The 20,556-nt window shown below is 41.7% G+C and overlaps 1 protein-coding gene and 2 pseudogenes across 50 annotated transcripts in view; 1 reads left to right on the forward strand and 2 right to left on the reverse strand.

Moving 5' to 3' along the window:
• Window positions 1–3,095: 3,095 nt before the first annotated feature.
• PBRM1 (polybromo 1) overlaps window positions 3,096–20,556 on the reverse strand; it is a 137,773-nt gene continuing 120,312 nt past the window's right edge. For 24 of the 50 annotated variants that reach the window (XM_055382617.2, XM_055382609.2, XM_055382616.2 and 21 more), the window contains 6 exons: window positions 19,511–19,712; window positions 15,990–16,154; window positions 12,464–12,619; window positions 8,492–8,562; window positions 8,166–8,382; window positions 3,096–5,976 (listed from right to left, as the gene is read on the reverse strand). In XM_055382617.2, the coding sequence (XP_055238592.1) occupies window positions 5,804–5,976; window positions 8,166–8,382; window positions 8,492–8,562; window positions 12,464–12,619; window positions 15,990–16,154; window positions 19,511–19,712 (984 nt within the window). In that variant the 3' untranslated portion in view covers window positions 3,096–5,803. The remainder of the gene's footprint in view (window positions 5,977–8,165; window positions 8,383–8,491; window positions 8,563–12,463; window positions 12,620–15,989; window positions 16,155–19,510; window positions 19,713–20,556) is intronic. The other 26 variants (XM_055382627.2, XM_055382631.2, XM_031009154.3 and 23 more) reach the window with 3 other exon arrangements.
• LOC115934156 (uncharacterized) lies at window positions 9,591–9,688 on the reverse strand (annotated as a pseudogene).
• On the forward strand, window positions 18,313–18,450 carry LOC115934210 (uncharacterized; annotated as a pseudogene).

Consider the following 20,556-nt stretch of genomic DNA (forward strand, 5'->3'; position numbering starts at 1 on the left):
GTCTCTACTAAAAATATAAAATTAGCCGGGTGTATGGCCGGGCACGTTGGCTTACGCCTGTAATCCCAGCACTTTGGGAGGCTGAGGTGGGCAGATCACGAGGTCAGGAGATCGAGACTATCCTGGCTAATACGATGAAACCCCGTCTCTACTAAAAATACAAAAAATTAGCCAGGCGTGGTGGCGGGCACCTGTGGTCCCAGCTACTCGGGAGGCTGAGGCAGGAGAATGGCGTGAACCCGGGAGGCGGAGCTTGCAGAGAGCCTAGATCGCGCCACTGCACTCCAGCCTGGGCGACAAAGCGAGACTCCGGCTCAAAAAAAAAAAAAAAAAAAAAAAAAAAAATTAGCCGGGTGTGGTGGCAGGCACCTATAATCCCAGCTACTCAGGAGGCTGAAGCAGGAGAATCGCTTGAACCTGGGAGGCGGAGGTTGCGGTGAGCCGAGATCGCGCCATTGCACTCCAGCCTGGGCAACAAGAGTGAAACTCTGTCTCAAAAAAAAAAAAAAAGATTGGATAACTTCTGACTTTTAGGCAGGTAGACTACCAAAGCAATTATTGTATTCAATGGAAGATAGGTTTTCAGAGCATATTAGTTTGGATGCTGTGAGTGAGAACTCATTTGTTAGGGTGCAAGCTTTTTTTGAGATGAGTTTCACTGTCACCCAGGCTGGAGTGCAGTGGCATGATTATAGTTCACTGCAGCCTTGAACTCTTGGGCTCAAGCGATCCTCCTGCCTCAGCCTCCCAGGTAGCTGGGACTAGCTAGCTACCATGCTTGGCTAATTTTTAAATTTTTTGTAGACACAGGGTCTTGCTGTGTTGACCAGGCTGGTCTCAAAATCCTGGGCTCAAGCAGTGCTCCCACCTCAGCCTCCCAAAGTGTTGGGATTACAGGCATGAGCTACTGTGCCCAGCTAAGGTATATAAGCTTTTAATTTTCCCTCAAAAGTATTTTTAACTCTCCTACTAGGAATATGACTCTATCTTACTTATCAGACACTGAACTATTTAAGGGTGCCAGGAGTAGTGGCTCATGTCTATAATCCCAGCACTTTGGGAGGCTGAGGTAGGAGGATGACTTGAGCCCAGGAGTTCAAGACTAGCCTGGGCAACGTGGTGAAACCCTGTCTCTACAAAAAGTACAAAAAATTAGCCAGGCCTGGTGGTGTGCACCTGTAGTCCCAGCTATTTGGGAGGCTGAGGTGGGAGAATCACCTGAGCCAGGTCAAGACTGCAGTAAGTATGATCGCAACACTGCACTCTAACCTGGGCAATGGAGTGAGACCCTGTCTCCAAAAAAAAAAAAAAAAAAAAAAAAAAAAAAAAAAAAAAAAGACGTGAAAAGAATTGCAGTACCACCAACTGTAAACTACAGGGCATAAATTTTAATAAATTTCAAGAACTATACTTATTGCAGAATGCTGAAAACCTGATTAGCATTTATTACTAGAACTCCACCTTCCCTGTGGTGTTGGGGAAAGAACATGGGCTTTGGAGTGTCACTTTATTATCTGAATTTATAGAGAAAGTACCTAATAATAGTACAACAGTATTACAGCCCCCCCAAAAAAAAGAAAGAAAAAAAGTAGTGAATAAATGAGTTATTTTTGTTCATCTAGCAGTTCTATTTTGGAAGTCTTACCTACATCCCTGATGTGATATTTAATCTCTATTTTTTGTGTGTGTTTAAATTTTTCACACTGAATTAACTCTCTTTAAAGAAATATACTCTTAGCTGGGCGCGGTGGCTCACGCCTGTAATCCTAGCACTTTGGGAGGCCGAGGCAGGCGGATCACGACATCAGGAGATCAAGACCATCCTGGCTAACACAGTGAAACCCCATCTCTACTAAAAACACAAAAAAATTAGCCGGGCGTGGTGCTGGGCGCCTGTAGTCCCAGCTACTCAGGAGGCTAAGGCAGGAGAATGGCGTGAACGACAACAACAACAAAATATATATATATACACACACACTCTCTTGGACCCTGTTGTTTTCCAAAGTAATTTATCTCCTAGTAAAGCATGTTAGTGCTTAGTCTTCACACGTGTATTAAATCTGGAGTTTCTTGTCTCATTTATGTGCTATCTGCAAGATGTAAATACCATGAAATAGCCAAATCAGGGAAAAGGGACAGTCCATTAATTTGTTCAGTGCTGAACTTTCATTCAGGGACCTAGCATACTTCCAGGCCAAAATGGAACAGAGTAGGCTGGGCGCAGTGGCTCACACCTGTAACCTTAGCACTTTGGGAGGCTGAGGCAGGTGGATCACTTGAGGCCAGGAGTTCAAAACCAGCCTAGCCAATATGGAGAAACCCTGTCTCTACTAAAAATTCAAAAATTAGCCAGGCATGGTGGCGCATGCTGCAGTGAGCCAAGGCTGCACCACTGCACTCCAGCCTGGGTGACAGAGTGAGGTTCCGTCTCAAAAGAAAAAAAAAAAAGGAACAGAATAATAGCAGTATTTGTTTGCTCAGTGTTCAGATGGGATGTGTAGCTATACATCAATGATTGTTCAAAATATGCTCAGGGGCACAGATGCCGCTACTATCCTAAATTCAGGAGAACAGAACCACAGGGATTTGCAAAGTGATATTAGAGGAAAACAGTTGGTTGATTTTACCAACACTTTCTATTAAAAGCATGGTCATGTTTTAAGAGTTTATAAAGATGTTAAAGACACCTGGGCCACCTGTTTCTTCTGGCCACAGACAAGCTATTTGAAGTGGGCTATACTGCTTTATGATAGAGGACATGCTTTCCTCACTTTCCGCCCTCAGTAACTCCAATTTTAATTTCAACCTGCATTTCTGCCCATGCTGAAGACATGTAGGAATTCCTTGACTGCCAGCCTGAGGCGCGGCGTGGGGCACTTCAGTCTGCAGTCTGACTACATTTGGCTCTGTGTTAATGCAGCCCGAGCCCTGAACCAGAGGTCTGGATATTGACTTTCATCTCCATCTGTGGAGCTTTGTTCTCTTAAATTGGCAGTCACATCCTTGTCAGCATGAAATCAGGGCTTGCAGGAGTTAAATCTGCTTGAAACATCTGACACCACTTTAACAGAACAACCAAACCTGGTTAATCCAAATCACTTTGCAAACTCTGTATTTATTTGGATTAAAAAGCTTTAGATGAACAACAAAAAAAATGATACATACATGTTATAAGACTAGTTACCACGTAAACCTCAGATGATATGATACAGAAATTAGAATAAACCAAGTTTTAATCAGGTATGAAAACATTCAAGCTCAAAATCATCAACACCAATTTGGGGATTTTACAGAAATAGGTGCCCCTCTCAATTCTTCCTCATAGGAAGGGGAGAGTGGCTTAAAAAAAAACCACCACCAAAACAGTTAAAGGCCTTTTAAATCAGTTGGCTGACAAACATACTGTTTTAAACCTATAGGTTCCCCTCAGTCCCCCCGTTTGCAATATAAACAATTCTTCTCCACAGGAACTTACATTTTGAAAACATTTAGGCAATTATACTTTCTAAGCCACATTACTACAGTTCCTAAAACTTATGAAAAAAAGGTGTATAGTTTACTTGTACTTTCTTAAGTCAATTTTTTTTTGTTTTTCTTTTTTGAAGATGGCTGACCTCAAATCTTATATCCTAAATATTAACGATATCCCCCAAGTTAATATACAGAAAAACATGATTCTAAAATAAATACACAGGCTTTTTTAAAAAAAACTTAGTTAGGGCCTGTCTAGTGATGCCCTGGGCCAGTGCTGCACTGCCTTAGGGAAGCCCCTGGCTGGATCTATGTTTCCTATAGCACCTCTAGGCACTCGGAAGGAGCCTGGAGGAGAGCTCTGGCTTCTAATGACCCACGTGGCCCCCAGTGAAGAATTTTTTTAGAGGCTCCCCAAAGAAGTCTCATCCAGACCTTAAGGGAAATAAAATGAATGCATGAAATAAATAAATAATTTAACCACAACTAAATTTCATGTTCTTTGGTGTAATTCAAGGATGTCTAGAAACAAAATAATCTGATTGCATTATACAGTCCATGATGATTCAATTGCCCAAATAACCAGGAATTGAAGATTTATCTGACTCACTTTAACAATAAGGTACTGACACACTACTGCAATACATTTTTTTAAATTCAATATTATTTAAAATACTTGATGCAAATTCAAATCCAGTGGTTGACTAAAGGCAATTAAGTTAAAGGGCCTCCTGTATTTAAAGTATCTAGATACAAGAGACTTTTTTCCATTCTACACTCTTTTGCCCTCATGATTTAATAAGTACAGTAATTAAACATCTGGGTACTGATTCATAGCAGATTAAAAGGAAAAAAGCATCCTCTGAGATTAACTTTCTCAGATTATAAACAGCAGTGGAAGCTCTACCACAATGGCAATCACCCAGTTACTATAAAGCAGGTTTCAAAAACATGCCGCTAAGTGAAACAATGTTCCTACTGTCTGCCATCCTATGCTGCCTTCAAATGTTTATTGTAGGGTCATATAAGAAAGACAGGGTCACCAAACCCAAGTGTTTGGGATCTGTAATGGTCTTTCTAGTAAGCATTTTATTAAATTATGATTCCCTTCTCCTGTAATTCAAAAGTACAAGCTAAATTTAAAAAATATTTTAGAAAGTATTAAATTTTCTGGTTGAGAATTATAACAACATTGAAACTTAAAAGAAAAAAATACATCTGATAATAAGGAAATAAGGAATACTAAAACATACTTGTATATGAAGGCAATCAATCTACTCGTTCACAATTATGCTTCTTATACAGCTCATATCTAGTTCCATACTCTCTTACCCATGTTAGGTTAGGTGTTATGTTTAAAAATAAATCACCTCCATGCATACCTTAATGCTTTCTTCAAGACGAACTTCAATGTTTTTCAATGTAACAGGTTTAAAATTTTAAATCATCTGAAATTTATAGGCATAAATTGTGAATTCATTATAAATAGATCAAAATATCCTTAAACGTACCTGCCTAGATTAAACATACCTCAGGGTTGTGCACGTGTTCTGCAAAAATCACTGACACCATAGTCTAACTCACAGATGTCTAACTCAGCACAATTGAAAAAGTGCTTTTTCCCCTCCTGGTGTCCAGGAGGTACATTAGCTGCAGACAGATGCACAGCACTGATTACATATTTCTGTAGTGAGCCTCTGAGTTAATAGAGCAAATGTGCTGTGTCTACTAAACATCTAAAACCTAAATAACCACCTTTCAAAGAAAGCACTTCATCTGTAAGAAACAGCTTTTGCAGAAAGTGGCTTAAGATATTCAGGCACATGAAACAAACACAAGTATACTCCCCTCTCTAAGATGTAAACTAGGAAAAACTTCACATTTCATTATCAATTTAAACTAATCTGTAAACTCTTGTGTGTGTGTGTTTTTTTTCATTTTGTTCTTTTATATATATATATATATAAAAAAACCCAAAACCAAGAAAACAAAAACCCCAAGCCAAGACAAAACCTCTAATGGTTTCAGTTCCATGGCAACAAGTAAAAAGATAAAACTCCAAGTCTACATATACAACCAATTATGAAACTGGTTTTAAACGAAGGAAACATATGCAAAAAAATCTTTGTGTATTTGATAAAGTCAACTTAATATAACAAACAAATTGAAATAGCTTATTAAAAGTGTCCGTATATAAAAATGGCCTTGTGATGTACAGTAAAATGCAATAAAAATTATCCTCCTTTGTTCCTTCCCCCCACCCCCAGTAACTAAAATGGCTACTGATCCACAACTCTTTATGCTTCTATATAAAAGAAACGTAATGATGTGATTAAACATTTTCTAGGTTGTATGCTTGGCGAATGTTGAGGGTGTCCCGGAGCATCAAATCTCGAAGGCGCCAGAGGGCATCTGCCATGGTGGTGTGGGCCCCTTTGCTTTTCAGCCAGTGAGAGGGTAGGCGGCTCTCCTGTTCTTTCGACAAATGGACGTCGCGTCTTCGAGCTGAAAATTAAAGTACAGAGAGACAGAAATTAGAATTTTAAGTTGGCAAAATTTCCCTCAGTTCTAAGGTCTGACGAACTTATGAAAACACAAAACATTGAATATTTATTAAGTATTATGAATTTTAACTGCAGAATATTTCCAGGCACATTTCTTATATCATTTTACTAGGCACTAAAAGATTTGATCATAAATTTTTTTTTTTTTTGACATGGAGTCTCGCTCTGTCACCCTCGCTGGAGTGCAGTGGCACGACCTCAGCTCACTACCTCCTGGGTTCAAGCGATTCTCCTGCCTCAGGCTCCAGAGTAGCTGGGATTACAGGAATCTGCCACAAAGCCTGGCTGATTTTTCTATTTTTAGTAGAGACAGGTTTCACCATGTTGGCCAGGCTGGTCTTGAACTCCTGACCTCAGGTGATCTGCCTACCTTGGCCTCCCAAAGTGCTGGGATTACAGGTGTGAGCCACTGCACCCGGCCTGATCATTATTTTTTTGTAGGCATCCCTGATATTTAATAATTACTTCAATGTTAACAAAAATTCCTAAAAAGGTAAACATGTGAAGAAAGGGAAAATATACCTTCTACTCTAAAGAAATGAAATGAGATGACCAAAGTTGGTTTAGAAATCAAGAACAAGTAGAAACTTCCAAACTTCTCTCCAGAAACTACACAAGTACTTTAGTACATACTGAAAATACATAAGTATGTTGAACTAAATGAATAGCCTAATCGGTTTCTAATATTTTTTCCTTTTGTTAAACTGAGGTAAAATAGTTTTTTTTTTTTTTTTTTTAAAACAGAGTCCTATTCTGTCACCCAGGCTGGAGTGCAGTGGTGCAATCTTGGCTCACTGCAACCTCCACCTCCGGGTTCAAATGATTCTCGTGCCTCAGCCTCCCAAGTAGCTGGGATTACAGACACCAGACACCACGCCCAGCTAATTTTTGTATTTTTAGTAGAGATGGGATTTCACCATGTTGGCCAGGATGGTCTTGATCTCCTGACCTCAAGTGATCTGCCCGCTTCAGCCTCCCAAAGTGCTGGGATTACAGGCGTGAGCCACCGCTCCTGGCCCTCATCTGGCTAATTTTTAATTTTTTTGTAGAGACGGGGTTTTGCCATGTTGTCCAGGCTGGTCTCAAACTCCTGAACTCAATCGATCTGTCCACTTCAGCCTCCCAAAGTGGGAGCCACCGTGCCTGGCCAATAATTTTTAATTTACCCAATGCATCTATACTAATGTCCAAATGCCTGAAAAACAAAACAAAACAAAACAAAACAACAAACAAAAAACAATGTACTTAAAAAGATGGCAGTGATGTTTATGAGAAAACTAGGCTTTGAAATTTGGCAAAAAAAACCACAACAACACTTTTAGGCAGGGCGCTGTGACTCATGCCTATAATCCCAGCTCTTTGGGAGGCTGAGGTGAATAGATCACCTGAGGTCAGGAGTTCGAGACCAGCCTGGCCAAAACGGCGAAACCCCATCTCTACTAAAGATAAAAAAATTAGCTGGGCGTGGTGGTGAGCACCTGTAATTCCAGCTGCTCAGGAGGCTAAGACACAAGAATTGCTTGAACCTGGGGGTCGGAGGTTGCAATAAGTTGAGATTGTACCACTGCACTCCAGCCTGGGCGACAGAGTGAGACTGTCTCAAAACAAACAAACAAACAAAAAAAACAAACCCAAAAACCATTTTCAGGCCAGGCACAGTGGCTCACGCCTGTAATCCCAGCACTTTGAGAGGCTGAGGCAGGTGGATCACTTGAGGTCAAGAGTTTGAGACCAGCCTGGCCGATATGGTGAAACCCCATCTCTACTAAAAATATAAACATTAGCCAGGTGTGGTGGCACGTGCCTGTAATCCCAGCTACTGGGGAGGCTGAGGCAGAAGAATCAGTTGAACCTGGAAGGCGGAGACTGCAGTGAGCCAAGATCGCGCCACTGCACTCCAGCCTAGGCAACAGAGCGAGACCCTGTCTCAAAAACAAAACAAAACAAACCATTTTCAGTGTGTTATGTAAACATGCAAAGAAACTCCAAACCATTTATGAAATATATAATTTATTTTAATTGTATAAGAAAAAGGGGTGTTTATTGTATGATATACTATGCTAACAGCAGTAAGACAGCTTTGAGGAAGCATGTATTTCACAAAGGCTTATTTAGAAGGAATCTCCTTACCTGCCAGTGTCTGATCCCACTTGCTAATGCTGTTGGACTCGGCACTGAGTCCTTCAATGTATTTCAGGTAGGCCTCTGAGTGAAGAAGCCGCTGGGTCTTTGGTGGGGGAGCTACAAACATGGGTGTTGTTGGCTGCTGTATGACAGGGGGTCCAGCTGGATGTGGGCCAGGATATGGAGGTGGTGCCTGCTGCCCTGGAGGCCCCAAAACTCCCACCTGAAAGAGCACAGGACCACATGGTGAAGCAAAAAGAGACTCTGCACATGTTCTGAGAAGGATAACTCGAATTCTGTCAAGTCCTAGAAAATCAAACTGGGAGGCTCACCTGTTGTCCATATGGACTTCCACCTGGTGCTGGAGTCCCTACCATAGGGGCCACTCCTTGGTTCATCACACCTATAATTCAGAATGCAATGGCACAGTTAGAGGCTCTGGGTTGAAATGACTGAAAAACTACTGTCTGATAAGAAATGATGCCATTCATAATTCAAACCTATGTACCTCTGCCCTTGAATCTTTGTGGCTAGGAATCCTAAGCACCCCAATAGGATTTGAATAGAAAGTTGTTTTGTTTCTAGGTACTTAAAGTATAATACTAGAACAATCTGTCAGATGTACATCAATTATGGCTTAGAAATGATTTGAACCTTGCATAAAATTCTAGTATTTCTCTAGGTAAGCTATTGTCAGAATATACCTCTACATTCAAGGTGTTTTTCTTCTGACAACACATTCTCCTGCAATTGAAGCCTGTATTTAATTTCAGCAGGAATGGCACTGGAATCAGGCTCAGCAGTAAGCAATGTGCTAGGACAGCAGGGACACAAGGGAAGAGGCTGTGGAAGTGCATAGTTAAATAAGCTTTGTGAAGGCTGAAGGCACAGCCTTGCTATCCCCTCCCAGACCATCAGCAGCTGGTTCTAACTGGAGTCACTAGTGCTGGCAGAGAGAGAACACTTCCATCTGATAGAGTAGCACTCTGAAAAGGAATCATCTGAAGTGAAGTAACCTTGTTGCTATCGCTTTATATGCAAAATGACAAAGGAACAGAGAGACTTCATGGCCCTACTAGATTTGTACTATGTCCCTGATAATAATTTTGTAAGCTTCCCTCAGTGAATGCTCACGAGCAATTGTTGTCTCACAGGCACAGTTGATAATAATGAGATGTCCTAAATTTAGTGTCAGAGGCTCTTTTGATTTCAGGGTGCATATTTGCTATTCTGATAAAATACAGAAATAGGCAAGGGACCCAGTTCATTAAAATCAAATAAACCTAAAACTGTGGTGAACTGTTCTTGAAAACTTAAACAAATCCTGCTGGCTGTGTAGAAGAATCGAGAGGAGGTATAACTTCATAGTGTATAGTCCCTTCGGATTAAAAATCGTAATATTCTGTCCAGGCAGAAGCAGCTCCTCATTCTAAAGTTCAGAACTGTTTCATGAATTTGCATGTCATCCTTGTGCCATGCTCAACTCCATATTGTTCCAATTTTAGTGTATGTGCTGCTGAAGTGAGCACTAAGGTTCAGAATTGTTAAATGCCACTTCCAGGAAGCATAAGAGAGCCTCTTATTTGTTAGAAAATAACAAGTAAAAAAAGCTTCTGTTTAAAAAGCAGGGAGTTTTATATTCCAAGTACCCAGAAGTCCACCCGGATCACCAAAGTAGGATCCTGATGATTATTCGTGAATGAATGAAGAGGTTGTGGTGGGTAAGCTGGTGATCCAGCAATATATTATTAACCTCTGTGCCCATCACCTCCCTGTGCCCTGGGACACTCACCCACCTTAGATTCCAGAACACGGTGTGGCTCCCTAAACTGTGTAAATCATTGCTTTGCAGGGCAGCACAAATCAGCAAACTCTTCTGCTTCCTCTATTGACAAATGCCATACTTGGGCAGCCGGTGAGAATCTGAGCTGAGTCACCAAAAGAGCTCAATGAATCCCCTACTCCTCTAAGCCTGCTCAGACATGTGCATTTGTAGGCACTAAGAGGGGGTCTTCCCTGACTCCTGGCTTCTTTTTTAATTAAATAAAATAGATATGGGGTTTCACCATGTTGCCCACTGGTCTTGAACTGCTGAGCTCAAAGCAATCGTCCCACCTCAGCCTCACAAAGTGCTGGGATTACAGGATTGAGTCACTGTGTCCGGCCCTGTCTCCTCAATTCTAAGCAGGTGTGTTGGGCTTCCCTCCAGTTGAATTTAGGATTTCAGGAAGGGGGAAAGGAAGACAGCTATGTCCCGACACCCACCAAAAGACATCTGCAACCTAGAGGGTACTGGCATTAGACATGGCTCCCACTAAGTGCACCTAGAAGGTGTCAACTCCAGCCTGGACTTATTGGCTCAGTGATATCCTGTGTCAAGGTGAGAGGGCAAAAAATTAAGGCCAAGTCTACCTGCCACATGGGAACATTTACCTTATGACTGACTCCTGCTGCAACAGCAATTCACACAGTCCACTGTTTTCATATGAAGCACCTAACCCTACAGACACTTCCTCCTCTGGCAATACCTGGAGCAAATGCTTCTGTGGAATTATGGCCATATTCTAAGCAACTCTCACAAACAGTGTGGCTGGAGGCTCCAGGCCAGGCCACCAAGTTTGCTCACTCTGCACACTGCTGGATGCACCCTCCAAAGCATCATTTGGTACCCTGCAAAACCCTATCACTGGTAGGTCCAACACTGGTACAAGCAAATTTGACAAGTTTCCACCCACATTTTACCATTTGGGTTGGGCCCTTAGCTGATGTTGTAGGTAATGGACCAAATGCTTTCCGAGTCTTCCAAAAGTCACATTCCCTCCATCCAGATTACAGCTAAGAGTTCTTTTGCATATGATGGCAATTAATATGGGAACATGTGATTTTCCTTTCATTTAGGTTTTCTTTAAAATAATCTTTCAACTTGCTAATTCACATTTTAAAGTGAAAATGAATGTAGCTATTTCTGGAATCCATTTATATATTTCTATATAAAAGAACTTCTAAGCTTCTGTTGACAGACAAACCAGTATCTACAGCTAGGAGGGTAGGCTAGGCTGTTCTTTAATGTCAGGCTTTTTTTTTTTTTTTTTTTGAGACAGGATCTCATTCTGTCGCTCAGGCTGGAGTGCAGTGGTGCGATCACCACTCACTGCAGCCTCATTCTCCCCAGGCTCAGGTAATTCTCCCACCTCAGCCTCCTGAGTAGCTGGGACTACAGGCACATGCCACCACACCTGGCTAATTTTTCCTTTTTTTTTTTTGACACGGAGTCTTGCGTCGCCCACGCTGGAGTGTAGTGGTGCAATCTCGGCTCACTGCAACCTCTGCCTCCCAGGTTCAAGTGATTCTTCTGCCTCAGCCTCTCAAGTAGCTGGGACTACAGGCGCCCGCCACCACGCCCAGCTAATTTTTGTATTTTTAGTAGAGATGGCGTTTCACCATATTGGCCAGGCTGGTCTCGAACTCCTGACTTCAAGTGATCCGCCCACCTTGGCCTCCCAAAGTGCTGGGATTACAGGCATGAGCCACCGTGCCCGGCCTAACACCTGGCTAATTTTTATAGAGATGGGGTCTCACCAGGTTGCCCAGGCTGGTCTTGAACTCCTGGGCTGAAGTGATCCACCTTCCTCATTCTCTGAAAGTGCTGGGATTACAGGCATGAGCCATTACACCTGGCATATCATGCTTCTTAGGGAACTCACATACAGAACACTAATTCAGTGAAAATGCATTCCCTCCCTGCTTTTTGTTCTAAGACAGACTGAGTGAAAGATTTCTGAAGAGTTCTACCTTAGCAGCTCTGCAATCCCCTTAGAAAGGCTGCTTGAGGAGAAGTAGGAGATGGAACAGATACTCTATACCCTGTGAGATAAGAATTGCACCAGAGGGAGAAATGCAACTCAGGGGCAAAAAATGCTTTTACATGTTACTCTGAACTAGCAATTTGGGAAACTTCATTCACTGATAAGAGGACACAGCCTTCTAGGCTGTCTGGCTTTTCAAGGACATGTCAAATTAGTTGAGTGATTATCGATAGAGTATGCCTCTTGTCCCTTGGTTTGCTGAGTCTGGCCTCTGCCATGTGTCCTGTGCTGCTGCCAGCAGCCAGGTGCACAAGGGCACAAGTGCTGGGCCACCTGCTGAATGCACAAGACATGCCCTGCTGCTGACAACCTTTGGATTCTCAGGGAGGGAAGGCCTGGCCACAATGGGCCACGGGTGCCTCCTGGAACAACCGGCTGAAAGCGGAAAAAGAGAATATGAAGATGAGATTAATGAGTGAATGAGGATGAAGTTCTTACCCGGTGGTGGGATGCCTGGGAGGCCAGGCACACCTGGCGGAAGATGGTGGGGTGGAGGCCCCCCAGGGTGAAGTGGCTGCATGCTGCCCATGCTAACAAGGCCATCAACTGGGCCCTGCAAAGGTGGAAGGCCTGGCGGATAGCCACCCATCATGCCTTGAAGGACACAACAAATTTCAGACATGCATTATTAACATGCAACATGAGCTAAGTAATAACAACCAACCCCCACATGCACTACCAATGAATAAAGCACCCTTAGTACTGCATGATATAACAGCAATTAGTGCAATTATTTTGCTGCAATAATGAACAAAATAAAAAGTTACAAATATGAGACCCAACATTTTGGGATGAATTAGTACTTAGTACACTATTATTTGTAGTTATTTTCCCTGGGGTAAATATGCTGCATGTTTTCAGTTAAATAATAGTAAAGAGTTCTAGTAACAGCCTTCCCAAGGTCATAATTATTGCAAGCTGTTCAAACAGAGTGACCAGTTCTGCTGACTGCAATTCTAACTGAATAGTATAAACCCCATCATTCCACTCTGCCCACACTCATATGCCTATCATGGGTACACATGAGGGGAAATAGGAAGGGAGGGAAATGAGCGCATAGTCCTGATCACAAAGCATGGTTCTCCAGCTTGGGGGCAGGAATTGTTCAAGACTTCTACATCTGTTCCTCCTTTCTAGCCTTACCACTGCTGGTAAGAATGGATTGTGCTTGGGCTTGAGTTGGGGAACAGCTTCTAAGAACCATCACAGTGAATAATATTTCCTTCTTTAGATCTAAAAATGTGATAAAGATAAAACCTAAACCCTCCCAACCAAGCCAACCAAGTCCAGGTCACTCAGGAGCCTACACACAGACTTTAAGGAGGAATGGCTGGAGAATTGGGCTCTGCTGATATGAGAAAATGCCAAATGCCATCAGTCTCCAAGCTCAAATGTCCTCATATAAACCTTAACAGGGAGCATTTTAATTTGAGGTACACAATTTCTGTGAACAGAGGCTTTTATTCCTTTATTTTCAAAGTGTACCTACACATGACAAAATATTCTCCACTGGCTAGAGAAGAGTTTCAGCAAACAAGTATTTTTGGCAGAAGGAATAAATGTAAGAAAAAAATTCAAAATGTCAAGGACTCACCTATCAAAAGACCTTTAAAACCACATGGCATTTTTTTAAAACAAGAAAAACAACTTGACTTTTCTGGGATTTGTAATGATCATGATGAATAAGAACACAAAGCTCCCCCCAAAATGCAGTCACCTTTGGTCACAGCTTCTTGCAAAGGGAGGGTTGAGGGACTGGTGCCAAACCTCATTTTTATAAAATACTCTTTGCAGAGGGACTCTGTCAAACAGTGGAAAACTTCAGATTCTGAGAATTTTACTCTTGGACTTTCCCTGAAGATTTCAAAGATATTTATTTATAAAAGTTTAGTCTTTTAAGGCTATGAAATTACTAAAAATTCTGAGGTCGATTCACCCTGCTTCACTAGTCATACCTAAGCTGACTGACAAACTTACAATTACATAAACCGAATGACAAAAATTTGAATAATAATCTCTCTATACATAAAATAAGATTATGAGTTTTCATTTTTTTTAAATGAAGAGTTCAGAAAGTAAAAACTACTTTTGAACAGACAGCATCATCTTAATTAAACATGAAGAGATCCAATGCTACCAATCTTTTAACCACACCACCAGTTATAGCATTTAGGGTTAAGTAGGCGGGAAATTTAAGGATGTTAAGAGGCTTTGCTTTCAATTACAAAAGCCCATCTGAACGCAGCCTTCATGGGCTGTGGTTGAAGAAATTATTAAGAACTGAAAGACATGACACTTGTCTTCATTAAACTGTACTTTGGCATTTATTATCCCAGTCACATGTGTTCAAATGAGCTTCAATGCTTGTAAGCAAAGCTGGTCTCAAGACAGCAACAAGGCTAATAAGTAAGACTCAGGCCCTAAGAAACCTGTAAAACCATGAAAAATCACCCTCTTAGCTGCAGGGTTCCCCATGAGGACCAAAGAGTGGTTACTGTAGAGAATGCTTGCTTTTCACTCCCAGGGCCCAGAAGTCTAGCCAGCACACCCTAAATAATGGAGCAGGGGCTTTCTAGAGGGACCACCTTCCTCATCCATAGAGTTCTATAATGTTCTTCCCCAACAGGGAGCTAAAATGCTGCAGCTGCTGTTTTTTTTTTAAATTGTTTTTAGCTGTTTGTATTCATTTTGTTAATGTGCCCCTGGGTTTTGAAGTCAAGGGCACAGTGCCACAATGTCACACATCAAATAGAACAAAACACAATGTCAACGAGGGAATTCTAACTTTCAAAGTCCCCATGTTCAAGGCCTAATTTCTAAAAACCTCTGGAACCCCATTAACCAAAATGGGCCATGGAATAGAGCAGGCGATTATGAGATTTGTTAGATCAACATCAGCTACACTGAAAGTACTGAAAGCCATGATTCAGATGTGCTTTGGCGAGTGCAACTGCTGAGTTCAGCGACAGTGCATTTGAGAACTTGCCATCACAAAAGTTAGGAGCGACAATGGAAAAGTTATCCTATGCTACTCTTCCTTAAAAAGCAAAAACGAAACAGCAAAAACAGCATCCCAACAAGCCTGCCTTGAACAACACTATCTTGGACTCCCCGTGAAAGAGGTCAGACTGCTTGCTTAAGAAGAAACACAGGTGGCTTGTACAGACCTCACCAGGATTGGAGAGATCTCAAAGAAGGGGCCCGAGAAGTGGTCTGCAGACTTCTCATTGGAGACATGTCAGACAAAGATATTCAATTCAAGAAGAGTCAAATTTGCTATGGCTACCAGAACCAGAGACAACACACACAGACAAACCACATTCATCATTTTCTTTTTCTTTTTTTTTTCTTAAATATGTGACTGGGATACTAACAGAAAATGCAGTTTAATGTAATTAAATAGAAAAGCATTACAGAGTGGGCACAATGAATTGAATAAGGACTTTGTATTCTATTTAGCAGTCATGCACATTGGTGACCAAGAAAGGATTTACAATTCATTGTCAAAAAATCCTTTTAAATGGTCAGTCTTTTAAGGATGGCTGCAGCAGAACAAGGCAAACTGAATACTGGAATGAGATGGGAAAATCAACACCACCTAAAGACTGGTTTTGTGTTTTCTCTTGGGAGTCCCTCTAGAACAGAATTCAGGGTCTACTTTCGTATTTTCTGCTATAGTGCTCTATCAAGAGCAGGCTGGGGTGGAGAACATCACCAGACCATGCCCACAGCCAGGGAAGAGCTGCTCCCTACCAATTACCAGGGTTGGGCCCAGGGCCCATTTCTGGGGCAGAAGGGAGGCATTGCCCGTATGGGAAAGGCAATATAGGACAACATGGATGACTTCAAACTTTGAATCTGTCATGAGAAAAGGCAATAGACTGTGGCCTACTCCTTATTGGAGAAAAAAAAAATGAAGGAATTTCTTAAAGTGGAAAAAAATGGTCTTAGCTCCTGTTTTTACCTGCAACAGGTGTCAACTGCTGATTGAGCATCCCCATTGGTGTTGGTGGTGGCACCACCCCCATGAGAGCCCCCACAGGGGTGCCTGCTCGGGGAGAAGCACTCGGCTGCTGTTGCTGTGCTGCTCGCTCTCTCTCCTGCTGCTCAGCAACTTTAGCTGCCCGCTCTGTAAAGGCATTTCAGATTTTCAATTCTGTTTTTAACCCAGGAATTCAAAATACCATCCATTGCATTCAACAGGACTAGTAAAAACACAGGCAACAGTTCTGACTCAATGGAAGGAACAGTAGATGACTAGTCTCAACACAGGAGGAGTCGGGCCGATTTCACTTGGTAACCTAGAGTCCAGCTTTCCTATCCCATCTTGAGAACTGGTCTGCAAAGATTTCAAGAATGTTAAGACTGCAACACACATTCAGAAAGCACAGGTTTTATGTAAACACGTCACCAGCATAACCACCATGGTTAATCTCACGAGGCACCCTGAAGATGAGAAGCACTACCATTATTCTAGTATTAATAGCATTACAGATTATTTATAATTTCAATATGAAGCAATTCCATGGCCCATTATAATTTTTGGTACAATTGTTACTTACTATATATATTTCCTGATTCTTTGTACCCAATTTTACTAAGATTTGAGGACTCATCACGAGTGTCATGGAGTTTAGCAGCTGAAGAAAATTAACTCTGTAAGGGAAAAGTAGCTGACTGTCTCCTTCAGAAGGTTTTAGGGAAACAACTAATTTCTACATTCTAATGAAGCAAAGAAGTCATGTTTAATAAACTCCAAAGGAAAAAAATACATTATACTTCAGGCTACAATCATCAGAAGCAGAGAATTATATAAACACGTATGTAGCAATGGACAATGTACTGAAAGAACCAGGTTTCCTGAAGCTGAGCAGTTCAATACTGACCATAAACCACCCTAAATCAATGAAAATTCCAGAATCCCTCTTATTTCATTCAAAATGCAAAAAGAGCATTTGCTGTGGCAGTTCTGGGCCGTAGAATACATCCTGCTACCTCCCCACTCCCCGGCCCTGAGCTACTCTGTTTGCATCTCCAGAGCCGGGAGCTCCAATGATCATGTTTCCAGTCTTTTTGTGAGCTAGCAGACTGAACCCCTACTGAAGAACTCCTGAAATGCTGTATTTCCAAAGCTCCCACCATACAGGGTTTCTTGTCTCACCATTCATAAATAGAAGATCCCCCCACTCATCACATAGGCAAATGGAGGCTGGGAGACAGGCAGTCACTTGTCCAAGGATAGAGAGAACCAGCAACCCTATGGCCCTAACTCCTGATATCACACTCCAACTGCCACACATAAACCCTTTAACATGGAACTCAACACCACTGATTTCAGGAGGGGGAAAATAGCTCGAGGTCATATGGCTTTACAGAGAATCAAGAAGCTACAGCTCCAGTCCTCCTCTAAGAATATGAAAGTCAAGCAATCAAAGGCCTCTTGGCTGTGACAGAGTTGCCTGCATAGCCTTATCATCACTAAGACTGTCCTAGTTTACAGACCCTTTGTACAATGAGTATGAGAAACGAAAGCCATTTGAACAAACTATTTACTTGAGCTAGCAGTAAAAAAAAAAAAAAAAAAAAATCGACCTAGGGTTCCACTTCAAATTCTAGTATTTTCATTATACAAGTGACACAGTAAAGTGGGAAAGCAAAAAAACGAAATGGAAAAAAAAAATAAGGCCTGTGGATTGAATATTGGACTGGCTACCCAAACTCTAAACTTTGGGCTTTGAATTCAATGAGAGAAAACATCAAAAGTTCAGATTTTATGTCTCAGGTAGATGCTGCTGAGTCATATAACTCCCCCCTCACTAGGTTCTCACTCACTTTCAGTGAGTGAATTTGGAAGGATGTTCCAGACGCCATCACCTCTCCCTCTCTTCATTCCTACTCCAGTGTTTTTACCTTCACAGTGTCTTCAGGTATCTCTCTCCTGCTCACACTCTAAATAACCAGCCACTCAGCACTGGCTTCATTTGCCTTGCTGCTGCTGCTGTGCTGCTCGCTCAGCAATATTCATGTGAGCTTGATTTTCAACACTCTTCCAGCTCAGTGGTGTAGTAGGTCTTAACTTTCAATAAGGTCAGAAGTATCAAAGCTCCACAAAGTTCTAGGTTCTTATGGAACTGACTAGGGTTTTCCAAAGAATATTCTGCAAAATATTAGTTCTTTAGGGTATTCATAGGTACTACATAAATACCTGGTCAAATTTCAGAAAATGCCAGATAATATAAAACAGCTTATTTACTGGTGGTCTTAAAGCCTTTAATATGGGAATATGCATGCTGTATGAAAGGAGAAAAGGTTAGCACTCCCCTTGATAAGGACAGAGGAGGCCCTTGGGCCTGACAACACACATACGGGAATATGCACCATAAGCTTCCAAGAGAGAGAGTTTGGAATGCTTCTCAAACTGGTTTTGCCACAAAATGTTTTTTGGCTAAACATCTTGCAGGATTAGGATTCTCTGCAGAAGATCCTTGGGGAAGCCTGTCAGATAATTTCATAGTAATCAAATAATTATAATAAATGACCTTTTTTTTTTTTAAAGAAGTTTCTTTGGAGACTTCATAAATTTTAATAAAAGGGGCAGCCTAAATAATTAATGTTTGCCAGAAAATAATAGAACTGTACCCACCTAAGAAGAGTAGTGGTTGACCATTGTAGAGAGGAGCTCTAAACTGGCAAAATGAACCAATATATAAAATTCCAGATGGAAAAAATATAGCTCAAAGGGCAACAGTACTGCCTAATCTAATGCTTACTACTAATTTCTTTACTAAGTCCATGTCTGATATTAAAAAAAAAAACACAAAAACAAAAACCCAACAACAAAAAACAAAAAATCTCAAGTATTTGTCTCTAAATGGCTAAGAACCACCAAATTCCTGAATGACAGCTCACTGCCCAAAATGATTTAATTAGAATAAAAGGAAAATAAAGGCAGTTGAGCTTTATAAAAAAGACCCAAATACCTTAGAAGTAGCTATGAATACAGACACAGTATAGGCCAGGACTGACCTAGGAAACCAAGCACTTTAGCAAAGACTCAGCCTGAAGTTTAAATATATGGCTTACCAAGAGCTATAACACAAGATCACTGATTTTAAGAGGCCCTTTTCAGATGAATTTTAATTAAAATTATATTTAACATCATTGTACAATAATTCCCTAGCTCAACATGTGTGCTTACAGGGCTCAATGAAAGAAAAAAATCATGCAATTTTTAGTAGCAAAATATTTTGGAGAAATTTGCAGGGGAAAATACACCACCAGGATCAGAGGCCAAGTCAGGGGCAGTGCTCTGCTCAGTCAGGACAAGGCTAGCATCTAAAATACTGGTTGGGTGCCATTTGGAACAGTCCCCAAAATAAAAGTTCATGTGCAAGTGGTAAGAACAAGAGTAAAACCTGTCTGTGCGCGTGCATTCCTGAAACACCCCCTTGCTTCGAAAGACAGTTGTGCCTAGGCTCTATTTACCTTCATATTCTGCTTTCTTGGCTGTCTCAAGATTTCTCCATTCTGTCCCCACCAGGCGGCTGAGCTCCCCGAAAGAGTAGTCTGGGTGTTGGGCCTTAATCACAGCCCTCATCTCACTGCTGAACAGGATGTAGCCACTCATGTTGATTTTCCGTTTGGAGCCTTCCTTCTTTGCACTGCCTTTGGCAGACTTTGGGGTAGACTGTAAGACAGAAAGGTCTTATGGTGCATCAAAACATTACATTTGGTTAACTGCTCAAAATTTCAGAAGCCAGCCGGGCGCGGTGGCTCACACCTGTAATCCCAGCACTTTGGGGGGCCGAGACAGGCGGATCACAAGGTCAGGAGATTGAGACCATCCTGGCTGACACAGTGAAACCCCGTTTCTACTAAAAAAAATACAAAAAATTAGCCAGGCGTGGTGGCGGGCGCCTGTAGTCCCAGCTACTCAGGAGGCTGAGGCAGGAGAATGGCGTGAACCCGGGAGACGGAGCTTGCATTAAGCCAAGACGGCGCCACTGCACTCCAGCCTGGGCGACAGAGCAAGACTCTGTCTCAAAAAAAAAAAAAAAAAAAAAAATTTCAGAAGCCAGGAACACGTGATTCACTAGTTACTGCTTTATTGACACGTTGAAAATAGCTGGCTATTTTCTTGGTCAAAACACACCTCTTCCTTATCTATTACATGTAAGAAATAAATGAAAGTTTCACTGAATTCCATGGGTGCAATCTGTAATGGTGACCTCACAATTAAGTCTTGAGAAAATTCTTTTTTTTTTTTTTTTTTTTTAAATGATACAGGGTCTTGTTCTGTCACCAGGCTGGAGTACAGTGGTGCACTCATATCTCACTGCAGCCTTGATCTCTCAGGCTCAAATGATTCTCCTGCCTCAGCCTGCCGAGTAGCTGGGACCATAGGTGTGCATCACCATGCCTGACTAATTTTTAAAATTTTTAGTAGAGATGAGATCTCACTATGTTGCCCACCAATGTGGTCTTGAACTCCTGAGCTCAAGTGATCCTCCTGCCTTGGCCTCCCGAAGTGC

This window comes from Gorilla gorilla, chromosome 2, assembly GCF_029281585.2.
Source record: "Gorilla gorilla gorilla isolate KB3781 chromosome 2, NHGRI_mGorGor1-v2.1_pri, whole genome shotgun sequence".
In the NCBI taxonomy this organism is placed as follows: Eukaryota; Metazoa; Chordata; class Mammalia; order Primates; family Hominidae; genus Gorilla; species Gorilla gorilla.